Source organism: Rattus norvegicus, chromosome 7 (assembly GCF_036323735.1).
Source record: "Rattus norvegicus strain BN/NHsdMcwi chromosome 7, GRCr8, whole genome shotgun sequence".
In the NCBI taxonomy this organism is placed as follows: Eukaryota; Metazoa; Chordata; class Mammalia; order Rodentia; family Muridae; genus Rattus; species Rattus norvegicus.
The window spans coordinates 67,387,347-67,407,793 of NC_086025.1; the positions used below are offsets into that span (position 1 = coordinate 67,387,347).

Below are 20,447 nucleotides of genomic sequence, written 5' to 3' on the forward strand. Positions count from 1 at the left end.
CCAGAAGAGGGCATCGGATCTCTTTACAGATGGTTGTGAGCCACCATGTGGTTGCTGGGAATTGAACTCATGACCTCTGGAAGAGCAGTCAGTGCTCTTAACCGAAAAGCATTATTTTTAAGTTCATATATGGCTTTACAATCCAAAACATCCGTGGATTGTATGGATCTGTGACCACCGACTCATCTTGATAGTTCATTTATAGTCTTTTGAAAATATCTGTTTAAGTTGGTCAAGAAATTGCATGTGATAGGCTGAAGAGGTGGCTCAGTGGTTATGAGTACTTGTGTCTGCAGCACCCATATGGAGGCTCACAACTGCCTGTAACTCTAGTTCCAGAGGACCCAACGCCCTCTGCCTACCTCTGACGGCACTACCCACACATGTGCCCACACCTGCGTGAAGGCGAAACATTTACACAGTTAAAATACAGTAAATAAGTCTATTTTTTGTTAATATTTATTTGTTTATTGTATATGAGTACACTGTCGCTGTCCTCAGACACACCAGAAGAGGGCATCGGATCCCATTGCAGATGGTTGTGAGCCACCATGTGGTTGCTGGGGATTGAACTCAGGACCTCTGGAAGAGCAGTCAGTGCTCTTAACGGCTGAGCCATCTCTCCAGCTCAAGTTTATGAATTAAAACATTATTTCATAAAGAGATTGCACGTGAGGGGCCTGCCATTAGGAAAATGAGAACCTGCTATTGGGGTTGACGACATCTGAGCAAACACAGTTTGCAAAGACAGGGGCTCAAGTTACCAGTTTCCTTTGGCCTTGATTGATCTTCTATCGATTAGGCATTTGTCTAAAACATTGATACTATACAAACTTATTCACAAAATTTGGAACCAGCATTATGGGAGACACAGGTGACAGGGCATCATCTGGAAGAGTAGCCTAGACAAGAAGAGATTTGAGGTGGCAAGAAAAATAAATGAAGTACGCGGACACAGACAACAAGCCCATCTGTGATGTGTGGAAGTCAATCCTTGTGAAAACCTGAGGACATCTTACTGCGTGAGTGACCTATGAGTCAAACACGGAGGGCGAATATCATCCTGATTAATACAGAGAGTAAGCACTGAAGACTGTGGACCCAGCAGAGGAAGGCCACCCATTGCAAAACCATCTGGGTGCTTCAGGCTCCACTCGGAAGGGTAAATGCAGGGACATCCATATGGGGGAGAGATGGCCAGTGGTCAGTCATGGAGGGGCTTGAGGATAACATTTGTTCAGTGAGGCCATTGGCAGACCTTAAACAGATGAAGGAATGGACCTTTTAGCAGTGCCTCAGAGAGTCTGGGTGCGAAAGGCCTAGGCTGTAAAATTGGCTGCAGCCACGGAAAACAGCCTCAAGGCAGGAAGGAGGCCGAGAGAAGAAAGTGAAGTTTTTGCATTCCTGAATACCATCAGGATACAGGGCAGATGGAAACTGGTTTGCAGTTACTGGTCTAGGTGTAGACAGCTAAGCCAAGGGGTAACCTTGACCACAAAAGGACTTGAGGAAGAGAAGATGGATGGGTCCCTGCCTGGACAAGCTGATATGTCAGCAAATCTTCACTTCTGGTTGGAAGTCACAGTCAGTCATGTCAGGTCAATCCGGTAATAACCAGGGTGTAAAATTTTGAGCTGCCTATGGGTGCCCTTATGTTTCAGCATACGTTGGTTTCCCGTCTGCTGGCCACGCAGGAGATGGCAGTTCTGATAGTGGGAGGAAGAGAGATAGGAGGGGCCGCCTCTGAGATTTATTCTCTGTTTATCTGTGACTGCTTAGAGTCATGTATTATATATGCTGACAGAAGTCTGTGAGGGACACAGTGATGTCCCTCTGCCTCTCTCTGACTGCCTGAGAGGTGGCATGGGGGTAGTCTTTATGGTTTTACCAGTTAAGTAGCTCTGAGACCTTGGAAGCTCTCTATCTATAAACTTTAGCACACTCTCCTCAAAGATAAGATCTTGGGGCTGGGAATTTAGCTCAGTGGTAGAGCGCTTGCCTAGGAAGCGCAAGGCCCTGGGTTCGGTCCCCAGCTCCGAAAAAAAGAACCAAAAAAAAAAAAAAAAAAAAGATAAGATCTTACCTGCTTTGGCGGAGATCAAATGAGATGACAGTCTGCAAAATACTTGGTTCCATGCACTAGGCCAATGTTACTGCTCTTCCTACTTTTTTCTTACTTACATTTACATTTTTATTGTATGAATTTGTGTGTATGTATGTCCATAAACACACATCTGGAGGTCAGAGAACAACCTGTGGAAGTTGGTTGTTCCAACTTCCTGCTACCAGCCACATGGGTTTTGGGGATAGAACTCAGACTGCTGTTTGGATAGCAAGTGTGTTCGCCCCCAGAGCCTCTTCCCAGCCTGCCACTTCCTTTTCTTGTGTGCACGGGGCTAAATGCTGGCTGTACACTTTTCTAGGAGGGCAGGGTGCACTGGGCCCGTGTTCTTGTTCAGACAGAGACACCACTTTCATGATGGCTTCACTTTCACTTACTGATGGCTAACTGAAGACCAGAGAGTTAGGACACACAAGTGAGGTGCACGGATATCACAGCCAGATCTCTCAAGACCCACAGCTCATTGTTCTTGGCTGTGGAGGGACCCTTGCCTGGTGAGTCAGACAGTGGTGCTTAGAAGGCTGCGAGAGCAGCCTCCTTTCTCTGTCCCACTCCCTTGGCAAAGCTATACAAAGAACTCATTGTCTCAGGGAAAGGAGACAAATGGCTACAACAGAAGTCAAAGTGCTGGTATCACTTCAAAACATTCTCTCCGTGCCCCCTGTTGCTTCACTGTTTCTCACACAAAAGTTCTCCTCTTTTGCTCTAGAGTTGAAAGGACTGTCCTTAACAGCCAGTTCATTTTCCTCTCAAGGATGTTACGTATTCTTCAGATTCCAAGAGCTCTAAGTGCCAAACCGAGAAAGCACCATGGACTTGAGAGGACATGCATCAACTTATCATTATGTGAAAACTCCATATTGTCTGACTATAATAATTATATAACATAACATCGCCATTATTAGGTATTTATATAGTATCTTTCCTATGTTAATTCGCATATGCTAGTGAATATGTTCACTAGCATCCTTTCAGTCACATGCCCAATGCATTTAGACTATATTTGCCCCCATTACCCTTTCTTGGTCCCTCCCTTCTCCCACTCATCCCCTTCCTCTTCCCAGCACATCTACTTTTATGTCCTCAAGCTTTAATGGGGGTCACGTGGAGGTGGAGAGCAGCCTTGTAGTCAGTTCTTTCTAACTAGATCTCCAGCCTTGAGAAGAAAGTACTTTATCTCCTGATCTGTCTCACTGTCTGTCTCACTGTCTGTCTGTCTGTCTGTCTGTCTGTCTCTGTGTGTGTGTGCCTCTCTCTCTCTATCTTTCTGTGTGTGTGTGTGTGTGTGTGTGTGTGTGTGTGTGTGTGTGTGTGTGTTTGTTTTAAGGTTGGTTACAGGAACGGGCAACTTACAATGGCTACACTACTGAAGAAAATCAATCTCTCTCTCTCTCTCTCTCTCTCTCTCTCTCTCTCTCTCTCTCTCTCTCTCTCTTTCTTAGCAACCATTAGCTACCTAGAGATCCCCAGGGAGGGACAGGGCCTGGGAGCTTGTCTTCTGTGCGTGGGGAGATGTTAACAGGCCCACCCAGTCTTGGGCAGGTCTAGGTAACCAGAGCTGCCAAGAGCTCAGCCATGCTACAGCCAGGCCATGCCCAGAAGACAGTGCTCCACAATATTCCAACCCTTCCTTCCACTCTTCTTCGATGCCATTCCTTTATTTTAAATAGCTTTTTTGAAATTTAACTTACAGTGGACTTCACTAATTCTACAAGGTATGATTTGGTAAATTTCAACAAATGCATCGCTCCATCATAGCCATAATGTAAACATTTCTATAGCCCCAGCTTTTCTCTTTGGCTTCCCCAGGGCTGTCTCCCTTTTCTTACCCACAAGCCCACTGATTTGCTTCCTGCTCTTGCTATGTAACGTTGCCCTTTATTAAATTTCCTCTAGTCAGAGAATGCAGAGAGTAGTCTTTTTGTGTCTGTTGCTTTCATTTGGTGTGGTTCTGGGGTTCAGCAAGCGGAGCACTACTAGTTGTCCAGTAGGGGTCCAGTGTATGGACACTCTAATCTGTTTTCCACTCAGCAGCTGACAGCCACTGGGCTGTTTCCATATTCAGCATTGGAAAGAACAGCCACTGTAAACATCTGAGAAAGAGTTATCATGTGGACGGATGCTCTGGTCTTCCCTGTAGGGTCAGGACTCGGAGAAGAAAATGCTTTTGATTTTCGTGAGGTTGAAGGGTTTCCCAGGGTGTGGCCTTTTGGGCTAAAAGCATGGGTGAATAGAGACACTGAGTTACCTTGTGCCGTGTTATTTAGGTATAACTTTATAAGAAGCTGGCAACTATGCTCCAAAATGACATGCTAGTTTGCATGCTTATCAACAAATCGTGAGGGTTCCAATGTTCTTTCATCCTTTCAACATGGCGGGCATTGCGCTGTGGTGGCTACCCCAGCAGGTTTGTCACGGTGTGTCATGGTGCCTTTATCTGTATTTCCTTAACAACTAACATTTGAACATCTTTTCATGTTTGTCCTCTGGTTATCCTCTTTATGGTGGTTTGAATAGAAATGGCCCCCATAGACTCATTCTGTGTTTGAATGCTTGGCCACAGGGAGTGGCACTATAGGGCGTGGCCTTGCAGGAGGAAGTGTATTATTGTAGAGGTGGACTTTGAGGTCTTTTATATTTTCAAGCTACGTCCAGCGATAGATAGTTTCCTTCTGCTGCCTGCTGATTCTCAACTCCTTCTCCAGCACCATGCCTGCCTGGACACTGCTATGTTCCCACCATGATGATAATGGACTGAACCTCTGAAACTGTAAGCCAGCCCCCAGGAAATGTTTTCCTTTATTAGAGTTGCCATGGTCATGATGCCTTCCCACAGCAATAGAAACCAAACTAAAAAATTCTTCAAACCTTTGCATATTTTAAAGTGGTTCTTTTTTTTAATTGAAAAGGGTATACTTTTTTATATTAACTATACAAATAATTTATCAAAAATATTTACAAATATCTTGAACCAGTTTGTGGCTTACCATGCCATTTCCTTTTGAAATAAGAAAACTTTAAATACTTTCAGATGCTTACATATATTTAAAAATTGTGATTTGGGGGCTGATAAGATGGCTCATTGGTTAAAGTTGCCCATTGCCCATCCTGACGACCTAAGTTTACTTCCTGGAGTCCACATGTAGAATTCACAAGTTTTGCAAGTTGTCCTCCAAGTTTCATGTGCATACTGTAGCATACATGTATCATACATGTGTATACACATACATAAAAAAATAAATGTAAACATCTTTTAAATGGCTCACCATGGCAAAATTAGTGTATATTCTCTACTAATTGGCTTGTGTGTAGAATGATAAGAATGACAGGTAGTGCTGGCAAGATGGCTTAGAGGATAAAGATCCTTGTCCCTGAATCTGACACCGGAGTTCAATTCCTAGGTTCCGTGCACATTGTGGACGGAAGGAACTGACTTCCACAAGTTGTCCTCTGACCTGCATGTGCACACTGTGGCATCTGCGTGCCCCCCACCCTCCCAAATAAATAAATAAATAAAGTAAAAAAAAGAGTAACAAAAATAGCTAGCATTTATTCAGTGCTCATTTATGTGCCAGGTACTTGTGTGTGTGTGTGTGTGTGTGTGTGTATGTACATACATATGTCTGCAAACTGATTGAATTCATAAACAGTGTACTGGCTGGTTTTGTGTGTCAACTTGACAGAAGCTGAGTCATCACAGAGAAAAGAGCCTCAGTTGAAGTAATGCTTCTATGAGATCCAACTGTAAGGCATTCTCTCAGCTGGTGATGAATGGGGGAGGGCCATGTCCATTGTGGGTGGTGTCATCCCTGGGCTGTTGGTCCCAGGTTCTATAATAAAGCAGACTGAACAAGCCATGGGGAGCAAGCCAGTAAGCAGCACCTCTCCATGATGTCAGCCTTAGCACGTGCCTCCAGGTTCCTACCTTGCATGAGTTCCTGTCCTGATTTCCCTGGTGATGGACTGTGGTCTGGAAGTGTAAGCCAAATAAATCCCTTTCTACCCAACTTACTTTTTGGTCATGGTGTTTCATCACAGCGGTAGAAACCCTGACTAAGACAAACGGTGTCTATTGTTTTCTCAATTTAAAGATGAGGAGGCTGAGGCAGAGAAAGGCAAGTAACCACCTAGTTAGATGTCTTGAAATATTTGATTTTGTTTACTTTTCTTTCTTTCTCTCCCTTGTCTTCTGTACCTTTTGCTTGATGATAGTGACTTGACATTCTTTAAAATCTAGTGAAGCACCCTTACCTGGGCAGCACAGTACAGCTGATCCTGACGACTGGGCCTGGGTGAGCTGCCGTGAGGGTATAAGTGTGGGAAAACTGGCCCCACAACTTGTCTGCTGTTTGGCAGTGCAGGGTAGGGAGATATGCCTCTGCCTCACCCTTACCCCCTGCCACCTACTTCAGGTAGAGAGCTGGCTCTGTCCCTTTCCTGCTGCAGCATTCTGAATAGTGGGCCGTCCACCTTGCCTCCAGAGAAGAGCTGACCCTAGTTTGGGGGGTTGCTGGTGATCTAGTCCTGAGGGAGAGAGTGAGGGAGAGCAGGCAGGTTGACCAGCTCAGCTATCCCTCAGGCCCAGATCCAGGACTTTGAATTGGCCCACCCCAGTATCTTGTGTCCTATTGATGAACTGCAGGATTGCATAAAGGGGCTGGCCCTACAGATCCAAAACTGCAGGATCTCCATGACACAAGGCAACAACAGATATCAGAGAAGAGTGCCAGTGAGGTTCCGGTATTGATAGTGTAGCCTCGTACCAGACCAATGAGTCATTGCAACGAATACTTGCAAGCAAAGAAGTGTGGACGAAAGCGTACACTGTGGACACTGTGACACACCACAGCTTCCACAAGGAGATTTTTTTCTCTGTTGTGGGGTAGAGGTTGCTAGGGCAGAGGGAGATGAGTGGAATTGTGGTGCATGATGTGAAATTCACAAAGAAGCAATAAAAAGTTAAAAAAAAAGTCTAGTTAAGCACAACCACAATGCAATGTGGCCTATTCTGGGGAAATGATAATTATTCATTACATCATCTTCCAAATGTTTAACATTAGTGCAGGGATGTTCGGCGTTATTCACAGAACACCGAATGATTCTGAAAACATAAGAAAACTTTTTATTTTTTTTCAGTGTGGAGGAAAGAAAGGATACTATTTTATATATATAATAGTAAACCAGGAGATATGGAGATGACTTAGCAGGTCAAATCTTGGCTGAGCATGCTTGAGGACCTGAGTTCAGATCCCTGGAAGGGCCACAAGCCAGGCCTGGCAATGAACGTTTGCAGTCTGCAGTGAGCACTGGGAGTGAGAGACAGGAGGACCCTGCAACTTGCTGCTCTAGAGTCAGTGAAGGATCTGGATTCAGGAGAGGGAGGAAGATAATGCTGATGAATTTCTGTCTTTCACATATACAAGCAAACACAGCAGAAGCCATGTGTATATCATAGCTATAACACACACACACACACACACACACACACACACACACAAATCACAGACAGATCTGGATTTGTATGGTTATCTTAGCTGTGTGTATTTCTGAGGTGGTATAATAATCTGATAGAGAATCTATAAAAATTTATCATACTAGGGATTTGCATCTCCTTAAAGTATAATTTATTGTTTTAAAATTATAATTTAATTATATAATTTCCCCTTTCCTTTTCTCTCCCCAGTCTCTTCCATCCCCCCAACCCCCACTCTCTGTCAAATTCATGGCCCCTTTGTCTTAATTGAAATACAAGCTGCTCAGTGTGTATGTTACCTGTATGATGTGGGGGCTGACCACTTGTTATTGGAAAGCATGCTGCCATGGAAGGGGCTCTTCCCTGAGGAAGACCATGTCTCACTCTCCACATTTCCCAGTTGCCTGTCATTCTTTGTATAGGCCTTAGGCCCTGTGAGCTTTCCCCTTCCTGAGTTATCATTGGTGGTGATGGTATTCAGGTCTTGTTAAGGAGCTGTGATGAGATTTCATGTGTGTTGCATCTCTAGCATTTTTAGAACTCACAACCTCATGGCAACCCTTCTGTTCCTCTGGCTTTTACCGTCTTTCCAGCCCCTCTTCCACAATGATCCCAGAGCCTTACATGCAAAAACATATTTTAAGCATGTCAGTGAGAATTGGGTACTACACAATCTCTTGATCTTTTAGCTGTGATTTTCTGTAATAGTCTTTGTTGCTAAGAAAAGTTTCTTTTTGTTTGTTTGTTTTTGTTTTTGAAACAGGGTTTCTTTTGTGTAAACCCAGATCCTTGAGGCTAGACTGGCCTCAAGCAAACAGAGATCCACCTGTCTCTGCCTCCTGAGTGTTAGGATCAAGGCATTCAACACCACCATGGGGCTAAGAAGTTTCTTTGATAAGGGGTATGAACTATACTCAACTGTAAGGATAGATATTTAGCGTATGGTTAGAAATTGTACTGGTTTAATAAAGTTGTGTTTAACCCATTTTTAACCTTAGATCAGAGCTTGGCACGGTGGTGAGCAGTTTAATCACAATACTGGAGAGGCAGAGGTAGGACATCCTTGTGAGTTGGAGCCAGCCAGAGTTAGATAGTGAGACCCTATCTTGAAAAACAAATTCTAAAATCAACATGTAAATGCATAAAAATAAGAATAAGAACAGATATGGCTGGAGGGATGGCTCATGGACAAAGGTGCTTGTCCCTCAGCCTGACAGGGTGAGTTCAGTTCATAATATATTTATGTATGTTTCAAAACAGATTAAACTGGATGATAGTCTACTACACTAAGTGAGTCAGACACAGAAAGATAAAATCTAGTAACTCACTCCCAGTGATGGTGCCACACTATCTGTGTCCCAGTGACTCCTAGTGATGGTGCCACACTATCTGGGTCCTAGTGACTCACAGTGATGGTGCCACACTATCTGTGTCCTAGTGACTCCCAGTGATGGTGCCACATTATCTGTGTCCTAGTGACTCCCAGTGATGGTGCCACACTATCTGTATCCTAGTGACTCACAGTGGTGGTGTCACACCATCTATGTCATAGTCACTCACAGTGATGATGTCACACCATCTATGTCATAGCAAATTGTATGATTAATATTGAGCCATTGTGAAGACAAGTAATAGGTTTTAAGATTAGAAGAAGAGCCAATGGCTACAGAGATGGCTCGACTGTTGTAGAAAGTATTTAATCCCAATCCAGGGTTTCTACGCTGTCTTTGACCATTTAGTTCCTGGATAAAAGGCACATGCAACCTCTGTGTTTGCAAAAAAGCCTAATCAACACCCTTTATGCTAGTAAGATCTATTTCCTATGGCTAACCTTGAATTATTACTTACTATGTTTCATCTGAGTTGCTCTAACTCCAGTTGGCCAGTCCTCAGGGCCACATTTTCATGAACTCACCTAAACCATGGTAGCTCCTCCTTCCTCCTCCTTTCTTCTCCTCCTTGTGGTTTTCTTTCAACTCCCCACCCCAGGCCTGGGGACTCTAAAACCTGCCTATGTCTCTTTTTCCCAGCTATTAGCTGTCAGCATCCTTATTTACCAATTAGAAATAATCTGGGGGCAAGTATCACTTGGGTCTACTTGCAGACTCTCTCTCAGGGGCAACCAGGTCTTGGGAGCCCGCACTTGGCATTACACTGCACGGCAAGAGACCAAACAGAGCACTGACCAGTAAGGAGGAACACTGACCAGAAAGGAGGAGCACTGACCAGTAAGGAGGAGCACTGACCAGTAAGGAGGAGCACTGACCAGTAAGGAGGAGCACTGACAAGTAAGGAGGAGCACTGAATAGTAAGGAGAAGCACTGACCAGTAAGGAGGAGCACTCACCAGTAAGGAGGAGCACTCACCAGTAAGGAGGAGCACTGACAGCTCTTGAGGAGACTGGGGATCAGCTCCCAGCACTCACTTGATGACTCCCAGCTCTCTACAACCACAGGTCCACGGGATCTGATGCCCTCTTCTGGACTCCATTCATGTAGTGCATAGACATAAATGCAGGCCAAAAACCTACGCACATAAAGTAAAATAATTTTTAAAAAAAAGAAAAGAAAAAGAGACAAGATAGTTTACATTTCCTTCCTTTTCCTTTTCAGAAGGAATCTCAGAATTAAAGGTATAAAAAGTGTCCAGATCATCTAGAGGACTCTAAACTATTTAAATGGGGGAAGATAGAGAAGAGTTATCTATAATGAATGAATTTAGTTTACTTGTTTGAGTTACTTTAAGAATTCCATCACTTAGTGTGTACAAAGCCTTTGCCCGGTACCTGGCACATAGTACCGCACTAAATCAACGGTGCCTATTTTTAGTACAGTTTTGATACTTAGTAAAGTTTCGGGAGTTGACAGGATTGAGCTCCTCAGCAGGTCAGCTCCTAAAAGCAATCTGCTGAACCGTGGTTGGGGCGGTTGTTTGTTTTAATTCCTGAAACTGGTATTTGCCTCATCCCTGCCCTCTTCCTGCCTATATCAGTAAACAGCCGTGACCTTTCCTGAATGGACACCTGGGATTTTACATTGTGTCTGTTTAGTTCTGTGCTTGATTGATGCTATGCACGACCTTGGCAAGCTAGTGGACTTCACTGCTCCTTCGGGAATGTAGGAAGAATGTTAGCTTAATCAATGAGTTAATCCAAGTAAAGGATTTAGATGTGACTGGCACAGGAACCCGGCCTAGGACAGAGTTCTGGCCTTAGTCACTGTGTTCTGCTCCTTCTTGGTAAATGAATACAGGTTTGGTGTGGTGTTACATGATAAGCTGAGGCAGGAGGATGATGAGTTCAAGATCTACTCGGACTACATAGCAATTCTCTATCAAAATAGAAAGGATGCAGGAGGCTGGGGTTGAGGCTGGGGTTGAGGCTGGGGTTGGAGTTGGGAGCGCACAACTGGCACCGTCATACTACGTGAGGTCACATTGATTTCTAGGGACATTAGTGCCTATCAATTTGTGCAATTTGCTGCTGATAGGCAGAAAGACCATTACTATCTGAATTCTAGCGTGCCCTTTCCCTTTTTCAAATCTAAGATGTAGAATGTGCCTATGATTAATAAGTAGTAACTTGAATTGATAACCTTCAAGGTGATAGTGGACCCCTCACCCCCCCCCCAGCTCGAGTACTCCAGAGGACCTGCCCAACATGTGGCACCCTCATGTTTGGAAGGGGCAAAATCAGACAAGTAGCATGTTTGGGACCTGAAAAATCAGGGCAATGGGGAAGCAGCACCCCAACGTCAGGGATGCCCAGAAATCTCACTTGCCTTTCTCGTGTTGTATACAGCTGCAGACCTGCTCCTCTTGAAGATGGAGAAGATGTTGGTGGGGTGCTTGCTGATGCTTGGGCAGCTCCTCCTGGTCCTCCCAGTTGGAGCCAGAGAGCGTCGTCCCCAAGACAGGTTCCCCTCCAGAGGCCGCAGGATGCATCCGCAGACTGCACTGCTGGGTGAGTGAGGGTCCCTGCAGCAGCAGGCAGAGTGTGTGTGTGTGAGTGTGTGTGTGTGTGTGTGTGTGTGTGTATGTGTGTGTGGTGTGTGTGTGATGTGTGTGTGGTGTGTGTGTGTGATAGGTGTGTGTGTATGTGTGTGGTGTGTGTGTATGTGTGTGTATGTGTGTATGTGTGTGTATGTGTGTGTATGTGATAGGTGTGTGTGAGTGTGTGTGTGTGGTGTGTGTGTGTGATAGGTGTGTGTGAGTGTGTGTGTATGTGTGTGTATGTGTGTGTGTGGTGTGTGTATGATAGGTGTGTGTGAGTGTGTGTGTGGTATATGTGTGATGTGTGTGTGTGGTGTGTGTGATGTGTGTGTGTGTGGTATGTGTGTGTGGTATGTGTGTGTGATGTGTGTGTGGTGTGTGTGTGTGATAGGTGTGTGTGTATGTGTGTGGTGTGTGTGTATGTGTGTGTGTATGTGTGTATGTGTGTGTGTATGTGTGTATGTGTGTGTATGTGTGTGTATGTGATAGGTGTGTGTGAGTGTGTGTGTGTGGTGTGTGTGTATGATAGGTGTGTGTGAGTGTGTGTGTATGTGTGTGTATGTGTGTGTGGTGTGTGTATGATAGGTGTGTGTGAGTGTGTGTGTGGTATATGTGTGATGTGTGTGTGTGGTGTGTGTGATGTGTGTGTGTTGTGTGTGTGGTGTGTGATGTGTGTGTGTGGTGTGTGTATATGTGTGTGTGAGATGTGTGTGTGGTGTGTGTGATGTGTGATATGTGTGTGGTGTGTGTGTGTGGTGTGTGTGATGTGTGATATGTGAGTGTGATGTGTGTGTGGTGTGTGGTGTGTGTGTGGTGTGTGGTGTGTGGTGTGTGATGTGTGATGTGTGTGATGTGTGATGTGTGTGTGTGATGTGTGTGTGGTGTGTGTGGTTTCTAGGGACATTAATGCCTATTTGTGCAATTTGCTGCTGATAGGCAGAAAGACCATTACTATCTGAATTCTAGCGTGCCCTTTCCTTTTTCAAATCTAAGATGTAGAATGTGCCTATGATTAATAAGTAGTAATAAGTGTGGTGTGTGTGTGATGTGTGTGTGGTGTGTGTGTGGTGTGTGTGGTGTATGTGGTGTGTGGTGTGTGTGAGTGTGGTGTGTGTGATGTGTGTGTGATGTGTGTGTGGTATGTGTGTGTGTGTGTGTGTGTGGTGTGTGTGTGTGTGTGTGGTGTGTGTGTGTGGTGTGTGTGTGTGGTGTGTGTGTGTGTGGTGTGTGTGTGTGTGGTGTGTGTGTGTGGTGTATGTGTGTGTGTGTGTGTGTGGTGTGTGTGTGTGTGTGGTGTGTGTGTGTGTGATGCCATCTCTGAGTTCTCTGCTGGCTGTACTGGGACCATGGGGGTGGAGGGGATCCCTCTGGCAATTGACACCTCTGGATTGAGGATGCAAAGTATCCAGGTTTTTAAATTGAGGCTTCTATTTTAAAGCCTTGAGTTTAATGTGGGCATATAACTTTGCTCTAATACACATGGTCAAAGTGTTTTCTTCTGAAGATATCCTTGCTGGACTTGCCTGAATAGGAGTGTTATGAGAAAAGAAAATGTATTAAACTTGTCTGCATAAGGCCATCCATTTTCTAGCATATGGTGCTATAGGAAGAAGTAGGCAATGTAGACAGGCAGAGCCTGTACCCAGACATGGGGAATGAAAATGGCAGGTCTCAGTAACTTCCGCTTAGTAAACATGTTTTCTTCAGAAAGAATATGCCACAAAACATACAGAATACCAACAGGCCTGTGCAGGGAGGAGCATTTTGGAATGAGTGTGGCTTCAAGTCCTGCTGCTGTTTCTCACCAGGTGACCTCTCTGAGGCTCTGTCCCTCATTTGTCAAGTGGAAGCAGAAAGGCTGGCTTTGGAGCATTTTCAGGGAAGTAAATGAGGCGATGTTTGTAAATTGTAAATATATAATAAACGTTGGCTTTAGCAAAACCCTGCATGATCTCTGAACCCACTTCACCCTCATAGCTTGCAGGCAGCTATTAGAACATAGGCCTTCAGACAGGTGTCTGGGGGACCACACATTGCAGTCAGGGACCAAAGGATTGAAGATCCCTGTTCTGATAGGGCAGAGCCTGTTCTGACTGACCGAGTAGTGAGCCTGTCTTCATTCTCCTGAGAGCCCCTGGTTCACAGCGCCATAAATGCATGTCTTCTACATACTTTGAAAAGAACTGGGAAATGTTTAGAACATAAAAATATTAAAGATATTTATATGATAAACATATATATTTAAGTATATATAAATAACTGAACATATCTTGATGCTTCCTGTATTACCATCTGTGACTGCATAGTTGGGCTTATTTTATTTTATTTTTTTGTGATCTTAGGGACAGAACCCAAGGCCTTTCACATACCGAGGAAGCACAGCATCTTCCTTCCTTCCTTCCTTTCCTTTCTTTTCTTTTCTTTTTTTCTTTTTTTTTTTTTTTTCGGAGCTGGGGACCGAACCCAGGGCCTTGCGCTTCCTAGGCAAGCGCTCTACCACTGAGCTAAATCCCCAACCCCTTCTTTTCTTTTCTTTTCCTTTCTTTTTTTTTTTTTTTTTTTTTTTTGGTGGGTGGTGGGCTGGTGGGGATGGGGAGGTTTGAGATAGGATTTCAAAGAAAAACAGACCTGTGTATTGCTTTGTAGACCAGGCTGGCCTTGATGCCCCAGTGCCATCTTGTCTGTTCCATACTCCCCAGATGGTGACCATGGACTGACCCTCAGAAACTGTAAGCAAGCCCCAGTTAAATGCTTTCTTTTATAAGTTTCCTTGGTTAGGATGTCTCTTCACAGCAATAAGTCAGTTACTAAGACACCCACAACAAGATTATCCTCTCCTCCTTATTTTACTGGGGAATGTGACAGGGACAAAGGGGTGGGACAGGACGTGTCTTCAACCTGGGCTTGGAAGCTGCATGCTATGTGCAGTCGCCTCTCTGCTCCCTGAACCTCACGTACTGAGGCTCCCAAATGTGAGGGAAGCATGTTTGCTCACAAAGGATGCTGGGAGACAGCCGTGAACTGGAAGGCAAGCTGCCTTCCGTGTTGGGGTCCAGGAGTCACCCCACAAACCACACAAACACTGATCTCAGTCAGACAGGGATGGTTTATTGAACACACACCCTAAGACTGGTCAACTAGGTTGTAGCTCAGAATTCAGGGGTTGAGCTACAACCTTGAACATTTCTCAAGGTCTGCTTATAAAGAAAAAAAAAACCACAATAAACTTGTGCAGGTGCAGGAAGTTGGCTCTGACTAAAGCTATTTTGGATATCTAGACAGAACAGTTCTAACTGACCTTTATTCTGATTGACCTTAAGTGGAGCGTATGGTTGTTGAAGTTCTTAAGATTAACAAATCTCAGAATATACAAAACATAGCAGGATATGTGATCAGCACGATCTTGCTCTGAGTCAGGTTACTTATCTATGTTAATGAGTGGCAGACATATTACAATAGCAATACGAAATAGCTTGCAGGCATGGAACAAAATGGCTACAGCTATGCTGGAGGCAGGGACGGGTGGGTCAGGCCTCAAAAATCCTCCCAGTAGGGTATCTCCTGTTTATGTGTTTGCTTTTCTTTCTATGCTCAGCACACTGTCCAGGGCACATTGCAGTCCTGGAACTTGTCACTTTGGCCACAATTACAGCACCTCTTAGCATGACATGTTCCCTGGTTATTTGCTTACAAGCATTTCCCTGAACTTTGAGTAGAAACAAAGTTGTTTCTTAGGTCATTCATTCATTCATTAGTTCGTTCATTCATTACAGGATCTCAGTACATAGCTCTGACTGGTTTGGAACTTTCATGTATAGTAGGCTGGCCTCAAACTTACAGAGATCTGCTTGCATATGCCTCCTCAGTGCCGTCGTTAAAGGCATATGTCACCATGTCCAGCCTACTTAGGTTAAATTTTTGTTCAAACTTTTTAGGCTTCAAAACCTCATATTTTATATCTGTATAAATCAGAGTCTCAGTAGTAAAAGGGGGGCTGGGAAGGTGGTCCTATTGATAAAGTCCTTGCTGTGCAAATATGAGGACACGAGTTTGATGGCCAGAATCCATGTTTATTTCTTTTTTTAAGCCTGGCATGGTTTGTATGCCAGTAAGTTCAGTACTGGGGAGGTGGAGACACAGGATTGGTAGGGCTCCATGGATAGTCAGTCTAACCTACTTAGCCAGCCTAAGGTAAGTGAGAGACTGTCAACAGATAGAGTCATGAGGAGTAACACCAATCATTGACCTCTGGTCTACACACACATGTATATGCACGCACCTCCACACACATAAACACGTATCCACACACATATACCATCATCAGAAATGCACTTCTCCACCCATTCCACCTACCAGTGTGTTAGGCCCCTCCTTCCTATATCTACGTGGGCTTATTTTGTCCTTTTCATCCACCTGGGGTTTTGTGGTAGACATAAGATACAGTGTGGGAGGCTTAAGAGTGATGGCCTCCATGAAGAGTAGTGAGGTGGTGGGGAACGGGTTTATAGACAGATCAGTAATTTGGTAGAAGCGGTGTGACCATTCAGGCATCTCCAACTTAGCCAGTCTGCCAGCTGAGCATGCTTTCTCTAGCTTTTTGATCTCAGGAACCTTCCTCATACACTCAAGAGTAAATTGAGAGCCTAAAAGAGCTTCTTCTTATGTGAGCTAGAAAATACCATGAGTCACTGTACCAGAGCTAAAGTAAAACTTAAAAAATACTGGCTAATAGACAATTATGGTGGTGCATGCCTTTAATCCCAGCATTCAGGAGACGGAGGCAGGCATCTCAGAATTCGAGGCCAACCTGGTCTACAGAGGGAATTCCAGGAAGATCCAGAGCTACACAGAGAAACCCTACACAATTGCTTTACCACTGAGCTATACTTCCAGCCATGGGATGTTCTGGTTGGTCTATACATAGATACCACATAAATACACATATCACATGTGGTTGGAGAATGGACTTATAGAAAGATCAGTAACTTTGTACACACGTTTACAAAATGCATCTTGTAGCAGTCTTCTCATGTAGAGTCTTCTTTGTCAGCACATGAAACTGGACAGTGGTTCTTGGAGTTAGTTGTAGTGTGGAATTAAAAACCTTATCAGTCAACCTTTGTTATATACACTCATGAAAGTCTGAGAGAATGAAATATGTGTTTCTGACCTCATGAATATTCTGAAGGAGTTTTAGGAAGCCTAGGGGGCGCCCGAACCACCTCAGTGATAGGCAATTTAAGGGAACACTACCTGTGAAGATCCTGGAGAACCATGGCCATGGAGAGAGCCTTGGGTTGAACAGGCAGCACAGGGATGAGAATGGAGCTCAAAGGCAGCCTCAGACATTGCCCGGAGGATGCTAGGTCAGCTCAGGAACGGGATGTATAAAGGATACAAGCTAAGAAGAGCAAAGAGCTAACAATTTAGAACTTCGGGGGCTTCTGGGAAAAGTCTGAGCCTTTCAGCAGACAGTAATGCTGACCACTTTGACTTGAACCCCAGGGGCCTTCTAGACCATCACAACCTTCCTAGCTGGACAAAAGTCAGCTCTAACTAGCCATGTGACTTTCCAGGACCATCCAGAGCAATGCTCTTAGGCCAGTAGGAGGGCAAACGAGCCCAAATCCCTTCCATGATGGTGGCAGGTAGAGTCTGAGCAGCATTTGTGCTGTCCCTAGAACACAATAGGTTTCTTCCCACTTTACTAGTGACACACACCGCCTTGCCAGTTCCTCTCCGGGCTCAGACACTGCCTGCATCATCTAAGCCATCTGTTCTCTTTTACACATCACTGTCCTATGGGGGTGGTGGAGGCGTGTGTGTGTGTGTGTGTGTGTGTGTGTGTGTGTGTGTGTGTTTGTACTGTTTCCAGGGCAACCAGCACAGCATTACAGCTGTTTTAGAACCCCTCACTGTTCTTGCCCAATTGCTCAAATATTCTCCATGTCCTTCGTTCTGAAAGTGAGTGTGAAGGGAAGCCTCTTCATGGTCTTTCCACGTGGGCTTGCTTTGCAGTTTTGTCTTTCCCAGGTATCGTTGCTGGGGTATTCCTTTCTGCATTTGCCGGCTGTCTTAGTTAGGGTTCTACTGCTGTAAAGAGACACTATGACCACGGCAGCTTTTACCACAGTCTCTGCTTGTGAACTGCCCTGTAAAGTTACTATGCATTTCATTAGAAGGCCAAACCCTTCCTAAATTATCAGTGTAACAAGAGGAACTGACTGCTCTGGAGAGTGAAAACAGGGCAGGGTTTGTTACCAACGAAGGTTTCATGAAGCTTGATAATTACTAGTATTTTTAATCACTGACTTCTGGTAATTGAGTAGGAAGGATAATCATAATCTCAAACAGTACCCATAACTGGCATTTGCTGGAGCCACTGTGAGGGAGGGAAAACAGATGCCAGCAGCCATGAGATTCCTTGGCTCCTGAGGTGACTTCACTAAAGCTAATCACCTTGGCTCAAACTCTTATTTTCAAGTTTCCCCGAGATTTCTGGTTTTTATTTTCTTCCTTCTACCCAGAATATCTTTCTTTTTTTTATTTTTTATTTTTTATTAACTTGAGTATTTCTTATATACATTTCGAGTGTTATTCCCTTTCCCGGTATCCGGGCAAACATCCCCCTCCCCCCTCCCCTTCCTTATGGGTGTTCCCCTCCCAACCCTCCCCCCATTGCCGCCCTCCCCCCACCAGTCTAGTTCAATGGGGGTTCAGTCTTAGCAGGACCCAGGGCTTCCCCTTCCACTGGTGCTCTTACTAGGATATTCATTGCTACCTATGAGGTCAGAGTCCAGGGTCAGTCCATGTATAGTCTTTAGGTAGTGGCTTAGTCACTGGAAGCTCTGGTTGCTTGGCATTGTTGTACATATGGGGTCTTGAGCCCCTTCAAGCTCTTCCAGTTCTTTCTCTGATTCCTTCAACGGGGGTCCTATTCTCAGTTCAGTGGTTTGCTGCTGGCATTCGCCTCTGTATTTACTGTATTCTGGCTGTGTCTCTCAGGAGCGATCTACATCCGGCTCCTGTCGGTCTGCACTTCTTTGCTTCATCCATCTTGTCTAATTGGGTGGCTGTATATGTATGGGCCACATGTGGCGCAGGCTCTGAATGGGTGTTCCTTCAGTCTCTGTTTTAATCTTTGCCTCTCTCTTCCCTGCCAAGGGTATTCTTGTTCCCCTTTTAGAGAAGGAGTGAAGCATTCACATTTTGATCATCCGTCTTGAGTTTCATTTGTTCTAGGCACCTAGGGTAATTCAAGCATTTGGGCTAATAGCCACTTATCAATGAGTGCATACCATGTATGTCTTTCTGTGATTGGGTTAGCTCACTCAGGATGATGTTTTCCAGTTCCAACCATTTGCTTACGAATTTCATAAAGTCGTTGTTTTTGATACCTGAGTAATATTCCATTGTGTAGATGTACCACATTTTCTGTATCCATTCCTCTGTTGAAGGGCATCTGGGTTCTTTCCAGCTTCTGGCTATTATAAATAAGGCTGCGATGAACATAGTGGAGCACGTGTCTCTTTTATATGTTGAGGCATCTTTTGGGTATATGCCCAAGAGAGGTATAGCTGGATCCTCAGGCAGTTCAATGTCCAATTTTCTGAGGAACCTCCAGACTGATTTCCAGAATGGTTTTACCAGTCTGCAATCCCACCAACAATGGAGGAGTGTTCCTCTTTCTCCACATCCTCGCCAGCATCTGCTGTCACCTGAGTTTTTGATCTTAGCCATTCTCACTGGTGTGAGGTGAAATCTCAGGGTTGTTTTGATTTGCATTTCCCTTATGACTAAAGATGTTGAACATTTCTTTAGGTGTTTCTCAGCCATTCGGCATTCCTCAGCTGTGAATTCTTTGTTTAGCTCTGAACCCCATTTTTTAATAGGGTTATTTGTTTCCCTGCGGTCTAACTTCTTGAGTTCTTTGTATATTTTGGATATAAGGCCTCTATCTGTTGTAGGATTGGTAAAGATCTTTTCCCAATCTGTTGGTTGCCGTTTTGTCCTAACCACAGTGTCCTTTGCCTTACAGAAGCTTTGCAGTTTTATGAGATCCCATTTGTCGATTCTTGATCTTAGAGCGTAAGCCATTGGTGTTTTGTTCAGGAAATTTTTTCCAGTGCCCATGTGTTCCAGATGCTTCCCTAGTTTTTCTTCTATTAGTTTGAGTGTGTCTGGTTTGATGTGGAGGTCCTTGATCCACTTGGACTTAAGCTTTGTACAGGGTGATAAGCATGGATCGATCTGCATTCTTCTACATGTTGCCCTCCAGTTGAACCAGCACCATTTGCTGAAAATGCTATCTTTTTTCCATTGGATGGTTTTGGCTCCTTTGTCAAAAATCAAGTGACCATAGGTGTGTGGGTTCATTTCTGGATCTTCAATTCTATTCCATTGGTCTATCTGTCTGTCTCTGTACCAATACCATGCAGTTTTTATCACTATTGCTCTGTAATACTGCTTGAGTTCAGGGATAGTGATTCCCCCTGAAGTCCTTTTATTGTTGAGGATAGCTTTAGCTATCCTGGGTTTTTTGTTATTCCAGATGAATTTGCAAATTGCTCTGTCTAACTCTTTGAAGAATTGGATTGGTATTTTGATGGGGATTGCATTGAATCTGTAGATTGCTTTTGGTAAAATGGCCATTTTTACTATATTAATCCTGCCAATCCATGAGCCTGGGAGATCTTTCCATCTTCTGAGGTCTTCTTCAATTTCCTTCTTCAGTGTCTTGAAGTTCTTATTGTACAGATCTTTTACTTGCTTTGTTAAAGTCACACCGAGGTACTTTATATTATTTGGGTCTATTATGAAGGGTGTCGTTTCCCTAATTTCTTTCTCGGCTTGTTTCTCTTT

The 20,447-nt window shown here is 44.3% G+C and overlaps 1 protein-coding gene across 3 annotated transcripts in view; it reads left to right on the plus strand.

Moving 5' to 3' along the window:
• The window catches only part of Matn2 (matrilin 2), a 149,628-nt gene that overhangs the window by 7,207 nt on the left and 121,974 nt on the right, over positions 1-20,447 (plus strand). For all 3 annotated transcript variants that reach the window (XM_017595223.3, XM_039080152.2, NM_001427155.1), the window contains exon 2: positions 11,395-11,556. In XM_017595223.3, coding sequence (XP_017450712.1) covers positions 11,418-11,556 — 139 coding nt within the window. In that variant the 5' untranslated portion in view covers positions 11,395-11,417. The remainder of the gene's footprint in view (positions 1-11,394; positions 11,557-20,447) is intronic.